The sequence below is a fragment of the Colobus angolensis genome, unplaced genomic scaffold (genome assembly GCF_000951035.1).
Source record: "Colobus angolensis palliatus isolate OR3802 unplaced genomic scaffold, Cang.pa_1.0 Scaffold34, whole genome shotgun sequence".
Lineage (NCBI taxonomy): Eukaryota > Metazoa > Chordata > Mammalia > Primates > Cercopithecidae > Colobus > Colobus angolensis.
In genome coordinates this window covers 6,987,685-6,995,753 of record NW_012116710.1, presented here as the reverse complement: position 1 = coordinate 6,995,753, position 8,069 = coordinate 6,987,685, and the positions used below count along the sequence as shown (strand labels likewise).

Here is an 8,069-nt window from a genome sequence, read left to right as displayed (position 1 = left end):
AAAAAAAAAAAAAAAAGAAAACAGGATTTGACTGACATTATGTGATTTCATTAAAACTCAGGTTCATCATGATGCAAAATAACCTCATAAGAAAAGTCTTCAGTTAGTATATTTATTGGCTAGCTAATAATATCATCCATCTCGTGGACACAGCAGACTAATTCTTCTTTTATTCTTAGGCATTTGGGTTGGCCAAAATGTTTAAGGTCTTCCCCAATCCTGTTTCCACCCATCATTAGGGATCAGAGCCTATTTCCAGCCATCATTAGGGATTGGAGGATCTTCCTATCTGCTACCCCTGCCATACCTCAGGAACAATTGCTTTCCCTAAGCCAGAGGATGCTGACGTATCCACAATGACACTGATGTCACTGGAGACCGGCACAACCTCCTCAACCACAAAATTGACTTTTGTTTTCTTATTTATCCCTTCGCGATTCCCTGGCTAGATCACTGAAACTACCATATGCAGGCCCCAGTCATACTCCAACCTAGTCCTCTAAGCCATGCATGGGATCTCACCTCTGCCTCTGAGGCTGACATGGAAGACAATGTTTGAGTCACTGCAGAAGACAAAACACTGAACACTAAATCCCATCCCACCCACCCACAAAATTCAGGTCTGTGCAGTCCAATGGGACCACCATCTGTGTGCCATAGAACCATGACTCCTGGTCAGGTGCGGTGGCTCACACCTGTAATCCCAGCACTTTGGGAGGCTGAGGCGGGTGGACCATCTGAGGTCAGGAGTTCAAGACCAACCTGGTCAACATGGTGAAACCCTATCTCTACTAAAAATACAAAAATAAGCCAGGTGTGGTGGCGGGCGCCTATAATCCCAGCTACTTGGGAAGCTGAGGCATGAGAATCACTTGAACCCGGGAGGCGGAGGTTGCAGTGAGTCGAGATGTCGCCACAGCATTCCAGCCTGGGCGACAGAGCAAGGCTCTGTCTCAAAAAAAAAAAAAAAAAGAATATGACTCTGATGACAGAAACTCAAATATTTCCCTTGACGGACTTCATCTTTCACTGCTCCATCAGCGTTCCTGAGAGAAGACTGGGTTGATACATGAATGATCAATAAGTGAGCACAGATAAGAGAAAACAGGAGCAAACAAGGAAGACACTAGGCTATTTGGGACTATCCTTCACTGTGATGAGAGTAACTAAGGAGTAGGCTCCACAACAGGGTTGTCTTAGGAAGGAAGTCTCATGATAATGAGACTTCAATGATCACATGAATTTTAAAACACAGTATTTCAAGGAAGAAAAACACAAACTTACATCAGCCATGGTTTTAGAACTGCAAGAACTTGTCAGTTCTCCTTAGGCTTCCTCCATGGAGAAGCACAGAATCCAGAGAAGCCGAGGCTGGGGGAAGAACAAGTGACTGAGAAACCAGATGTGTCTCAGAACTCCTAAAATGACTTAAGTTAATAAGATCTTGTTTTGCTATCATTTCTACTTCCAACCCCACCATTCTGTACATATAAACCAGGGAAGACAACAGGGAACCCAGATAAAGCCAAACCCTCCCTATACCATGAGAAACCACCTATGCAAGTGTAGATACAGAGTAGAGGCCTCCTGCATGAAGCACGACCAGGAGCTCCAGCAGAAGGGTCTCTGGCTCACCCCAGCTTCTGGATGCTGCTGACCTGTAGCTGAGACTGAATTGTTAGGTCCTGACTTGAGCAGATCCTCTTCCACCCATGCCCACCTTAGGGCTGAGAAGGGGCCACCCATCCAAACCCAAATATCATTCATGGCTTGGCTATCTGCCTGGACTCCACAGACAGGAAGGCAGAAGATAGTGGGCAGTCCTTCTCACTGCAAAACTGCACTTGCCCAAGGGTAGCCCTTCCCCAGCTAGAACTACAGCCCCCAGAATCCTCTGTTTCCATCCAATTTCCTAACTGAGTTCCCAATCACGAACATCTATGAAGTCATTGACCACTCCAATATCTCAACATCAAGGCTAGGGTGGTGTAAATTCATGCCCATGGTTGCCAGGTGATGACAACAAAAATAGCTATTTTTAGGATCTTCTGCATGATGGGTCCTTCATCATATCAACATTTAACCATGCAATGCATTTATCTCCATTCAACAGATGAGGCAATGAGGGCTTAAAATAAAGTACCTTGCCCAAAATCACAGTTAGTAAGAGACAGAGCTGTGTTCTGAATCCACGTTTCTCTAATTATAAAGCCAATTATCTTTTTTTTTGGAGACAGGGTCTTGCTCTCAACTCTGGCTTTTGCCTCTGAAGCCCAGAATGTTTTCAAATGAAACTTATGCATGGGTAATTCACTAAAAATAGCAGCATATCATCCACTGAAGTTATTAAATTTCAATACAATGAAGCAGATCCTAATTAAGGAAATACCAGTTGACAGTTATTAGAATGGCAGACTTAAAAGATTAATAATATGCCAGATGAGCAACATCACAGGGAAATGAATACCGTGTAAATGCTACAGATTTGTAGGACCTTAAAACATGGCATGTAGAAGGATGTGAGAGACTTTTACCATCTAAACCTAATTTTGGGACTCTACCCAAAGCAAATGATTGTAAATATGTATTAAGATGCCTGCAGGTTAGGCCAGGCATGGTGGCTCACACCTGTAATCCTAGCACTTTGGGAGGCCAAGGCGGGCAGATCATTTGAGGTCAGGAGTTCGAAACCACCCTGGCCAACATGGCGAAACCCTCTCTCTACTAAAAATACAAAAAAATTAGCTAGGCATGGTGGCACATGCCTGTAATCCCAGCTACTTAGGAGGCTGAGGCGGGAGAATCGCTTGAATCTGGGAGGCAGAGGTTGCAGTGAGCTGAGATCGCGCCACTGTACTCCAACCTGGGCAACAAAGCAAGGCTCTGTCACAAAAAAAAAAAAAAAGATGCATGCAGGTTAGAGGTGTAAAAGGCTTACTGGAAAAAACAAAAATAAAAAAGATGCATGCAGGGAGGGTGGAATTCAGCATTCTAAGTCCAGCAATAGCTGATTGGTTAGGTAAGTTACAGATCATCTATGTAACAGAATATTAAGTAGACATTAAATACTATACTAAAGTGGAGAAAATATATAAAGGATTTGGGAAATATCCAAGATATGTTCTAAATAAAAAATAAGGTTAAAACCCAGAATGTACAATATGATTACATTTGTGAAAAAATACACACACACATACATAAAGAATGAAGGACAGGCAGAAACCAAGAGAGAGAAAAAAGTTAAAAAATATATATATCCATATGTCAGTACTGCTGAGTTGCATGACATTACTTGATATATTTTTAAAGTATAATCTGTAACTTTTAAAAACAATTTAGGCTGGTTGCAGTGGCTCACACCTGTAATCCTAGCACTTTGGGAGGCCGAGGCAGGTAGATCACCTGAGGTCAGGAGTTCGAGACCAGCCGGGCCAACATGGCGAAACTCCATCTCTACTAAAAAATACAAAAATTAGCCAGGCGTGGTGGCACATGCCTGTAATCCCAGCTACTCGGGAGGCTGAGGAAGGAGAATCACTTGAACCTGGGAGGTGGATGTTGCAGTGAGCTAAGATCGTGCCACCGCAGTCCAGCCTGTGCAACGGGAGTGAGGCTCATCTCAAAAAAAAATAATAATAATTTAAAATATATACACAGGTACTTATTTTTCATTTTGATAAGAGAAAGCCTTTCCTTTTTTGAACAATCTTCTCTTGAACTTGAAGGAAAAGCTTAAGATAATCTAAAAACAGCTGATACATATATATATTATATTATATTTTACATATATATATATTTTGAGACAGAATCTCGCTCTGTCACCCAGGCTGCAGCGTAATGGTGCAATCTCAGCTCACTGCAGCCTCCGCCTCCTGGGTTCAAGTGATTCTCCTGGGTTCAAGTGATTCTCCTGCCTCAGGCTCCTGAGTAGCTGGGATTACAGGCACCCACCACCGCGCCCAGCTAATTTTTGTATTTTTAGTAGAGACGGGGTTTTGCCATGTTGGCCAGGCTAGTTTCAAACTCCTGACCTCAGGGGATCGGCCCTCCTCTGCCTCCCAAAGTGCTGGTATTACAGGTGTGAGCCACTGTGCCTGGCCAACAGTTGTTATATTTTTACTGAATGTCTTTTTTCCCTTTAGCTCATAACATCGGAACCAATTCTTTTGATTTTTCACATATGTCCATGTATGCTAATATACTGCAATGTCTTATACATACAAATGCTGGTCACAATGAAGTGGTTTTTCATGTACTCCTGACAAACGTATTGACAGTTTGTGTTCTGAAATTTTCCTTTCAGCCACAATATCCTCCAAACTGCTGCTGAATAATCTTGTCCCATTAGCCTTATTTTGAATCTAACATCATTACAATAAAAACTTAAGGTATGAAATCGTGCTGTTCAATACAAATATGGTTATTAAATCAAATTTTAAATAAAATTAAAAGTTCAGGCCAGGCACGGTGTCTCACGCCTGCAATCCCAGCACTTTGGGAGGCCGAGGCAGGTGGATCATTTGAGATCAGGAGTTCAAGACCAGCCTGGCTAATATAGTCAACCTCCGTCTCTACTAAAAATACAAAAATTAGCTGGGCATGGTGGCGGGCACCTGTGGTCCCAGGTACTCAGGAAGCTGAGACAGGAAAATCGCTTGAACCCGGGAGGCAGAGGCTGCTGTGAGCTGAGATTGCGCACTCCAGCCTGGGCGACAGAGTGAGACTCTATCTCAAAAAAAGCAAGTTAGTTTCCCAGTCACACTAGCCACATTTCAGGTGCTTATTAGCCACATGTGGCGAGCAGTATGTTCTACCATACTGGAGAACATAGAACATATCCATTATCATGGAAAGTTCTATTGGACAGCACTGGACATCTCCTTCCTATGAACTCCCAAGGCCTGTGACCTGAATTTCTTCACTGTTTTTTATTACCTTCTACCTTATACTTATTCAGTCTATTCTGATTTTAGATTCTCTGCTGTGCAGAGGCACTTAACGTGTTTTCAGTTCTCATATTCCTCTAATTACTAACACAAGATTCAGTATACTGTGGGCCCTTATATCTGACATTTGACTAAAATTCCATTTTTAGGCATTATTTTCTTGCAAGTGGTTATTAAAGCATATTAAGACATATACATAAGATGATATTTACCATGTAACAACTTATAATAATCAAATATTAAAAACACTAATAGCTATAGTAGGCAGCAGGTTAAATAAACTATGGTCCGTTATGACGACACACCAAGGCCTTACTAATACTAATTATATTGGTCCATATTTATTTTTGGAGGAAGACATCAATGATGAGTTACTAACTCATACAGGCAAATTAAAGGAGCATGTGCCATTATGGGCAGGGTTATAAAGTTGTCATTAATAACACAGACCCTGTTGTCAGATTTTCAGAATGTGAATCTTAGTCTGACAGCTACATACTTTTCAGTTAGTTTGTTGGTAAATTAGGGATAATAACAGCACCTATCTCACAGGCTTGTCATGAAGATTGAGATAATACATATATCCCACTTAATGATACACAATTACATAATAAAAGTTAGCCAGTATCAGCCGGGCGCGGTGGCTCATGCCTGTAATCCCAGCACTTTGGGAGGCCGAGGCAGGCAGATAACGAGGTCAGGAGATTGAGACTATCCTGGCTAACATGGTGAAACCCGTCTCTACTAAAAACACAAAAAAATTAGCCGGGCGTGGTGGCGGGTACCTGTAGTCCCAGCTACTCGGGAGGCTGAGGCAGGAGAATGGCATGAACCTGGGAGGCGGAGCTTGCAGTGAGCCGAGATGGCGCCACTGCACTCCAGCCTGGGCAACAGAGCGAGACTCCGTCTCAAAACAAAAGAAAAAAAAAGTTAGCCAGTATTATTAAAATACAGGATATTATGTCCTTCATTCCATTGCTATTAAATAAAATCATTTTAATTTATTTCATTTTTTCTAGTAAAGTTTGAGTCTCATGCCCATTTTTTAATAATTATATTTTAAGTATTTTAGAGCTGAGCCTTGAAGATGCAATTATTTTTAATGAACAACATTCATAAAACAGACTCTCAGAAAGATAATCAAGAAATCTCTTCTTGGTCAGGAGCAGCGACTCACACTTGTAATCCCAGCACTTTGGGAGGCCAAGGTTGGTGGATCACCTGAGGTCAGGAGTTCGAGACCAGCCTGACCAACATGGTGAAACCCCCGTCTGTACTAAAAATACAAAAATTAGCCGAGTGTGGTGGTGCATGCCTGTAATCCCAGCTACTCTGGAGGCTGGGGCAGAAGAATTGCTTGAACCTGGGAGGCGGAGGTTGTAGTGAGCTGAGATTGTGCTACAGCACTTCAGCCAGGGCGACAGAGTGAGACTTCATTTTGGGGGGAAAAAAAAATCTCTTTTATTCTTGCAACTACCAAAGGGGAGACATCATTCTTCAATATAAAACTAGCTAAAATAATCTAATTAAGGCAGGGGTCCCCAACCCCCAGGTCACTGACTGATACTGGGCCATGGCCTGTTAGGAACTGGGTCACACAGCAGAAGGTGAGTAGCAGGCCAGGAAGGGAAGCTTCATCTGTATTTACAGCTACTCCCCATTGCTAGCATGAACCGCTTGATCTCTGCCTCCTGTCAGATCAGCTGCAGCATTAGATTTTCATAGGAGTGCGAACCCTATTATGAACTGACCATGTGAGGGATCTAGGTTGCATGCTCCTTATGAGAATCTAATGCCTGATGATCTGTCATTGTCTCCCATCACTCCCAGATGAGAACATCTAGTTGCAGGAAAACAAGCGCAGGGCTCCCACTGATTCCACATTATGGTGAGTTGTATAATTATTTAATTACATGTTATAACGTAATAATAATGGGAATAATGTGCACAATAAATGTAACGTGCTTGAATCATCCTGAAACCATCTCCCTCTCCCTGTCTGTGAAAAAATTGTCCTCCATGAAACCAGTCCTGGTGCCAAAAAGATTGGGGGCTACTGTAATAAGGCTATTACAATAGATATATCAATAGATAACTTTAATATGAGGCTCAATCTTGTTCTCCTGTTCTATATGTAAAGATTTACATAAATATTTATAGCTGTTACCATCTTACTCTGCTTTTTTTTTTTTTTTTTTTTTTTTTTGAGACAGAGTCTCACTCGGTCACCCAGCCTGGAGTGCAGTGGTGCTATCTCGGCTCACTGCAACATCCCGGGTTCAAGCAATTCTCTGCCTCAGCCTCCCGAGCAGCTGGGATTACAGGCGCCCGCCACCACACTTGGCTAATTTTTGTATTTTTAGTAGAGACGGGGGTTCCACCATCTTGTCCAGGCTGGTCTTGAACTCCTGACCTTGTGATCCACCTGCCTTGGCCTTCAAAAGTGCTGGGATTACAGGCATGAGACACCACTCCCGGCCTTATTCTGTTTTCTACTGTTATAAATCTGTCTTAGAAAATGCTATCTGCATAATGGAACCCTGAAAAAAACCTAGCCAAGATAGAGTATTGCTATGTTCTGTAAAAGCAACCTTAAAAATCTAAAAAAAGCAGTATAATCCTGAAGAACTGTCTTATTTGATAAATTGTGTCATATTAATTATCCTTAATTGGTTTATATAACCCTAAAAGGTGTAAATTTCTCAAAGGTTAATCAAACTTAGCAGGATTCATTGGCGTCTTTCTCTTCTCCCTTTGTGCACAGAGATATAAGAAAGCTTTGGTTTAGGGAGAATTAATTTTTCTAACTAGGAGCTAGAAAGTCTTGTGTCCTTTGAATAATTTGTTAGTGCAATTTCTATTCTGCAGGAAGAAAAGTGCAGGTATGTGTGCACACACACACACACACACACAAATGAGCTGAAAAATCTTGCTAAAATATAGCTCCCCAAAGTATTAATAGTGAGGCTGGGGCTATTTTAACTTTCTTCTTTGTAAGTCCCTTTGTAATATAACTGAGTAACTGAATAATTTATAGAAGGTGAACATTAATTCTATAACCAGAAGTATACAATAAATCTATATCCAATTATAAAGTAAAATGTTTTAACACATCAGAAGCAA

The 8,069-nt window shown here is 41.6% G+C and overlaps 1 protein-coding gene across 1 annotated transcript in view; it reads right to left on the bottom strand.

The window, feature by feature from the left end:
- Window positions 1-8,069, bottom strand: part of ZNF546 (zinc finger protein 546) — a 20,824-nt gene that overhangs the window by 10,586 nt on the left and 2,169 nt on the right. The window contains 1 exon segment of the mRNA XM_011952536.1: window positions 1,252-1,371. Within this exon segment, the coding sequence (XP_011807926.1) occupies window positions 1,252-1,371 (120 nt within the window).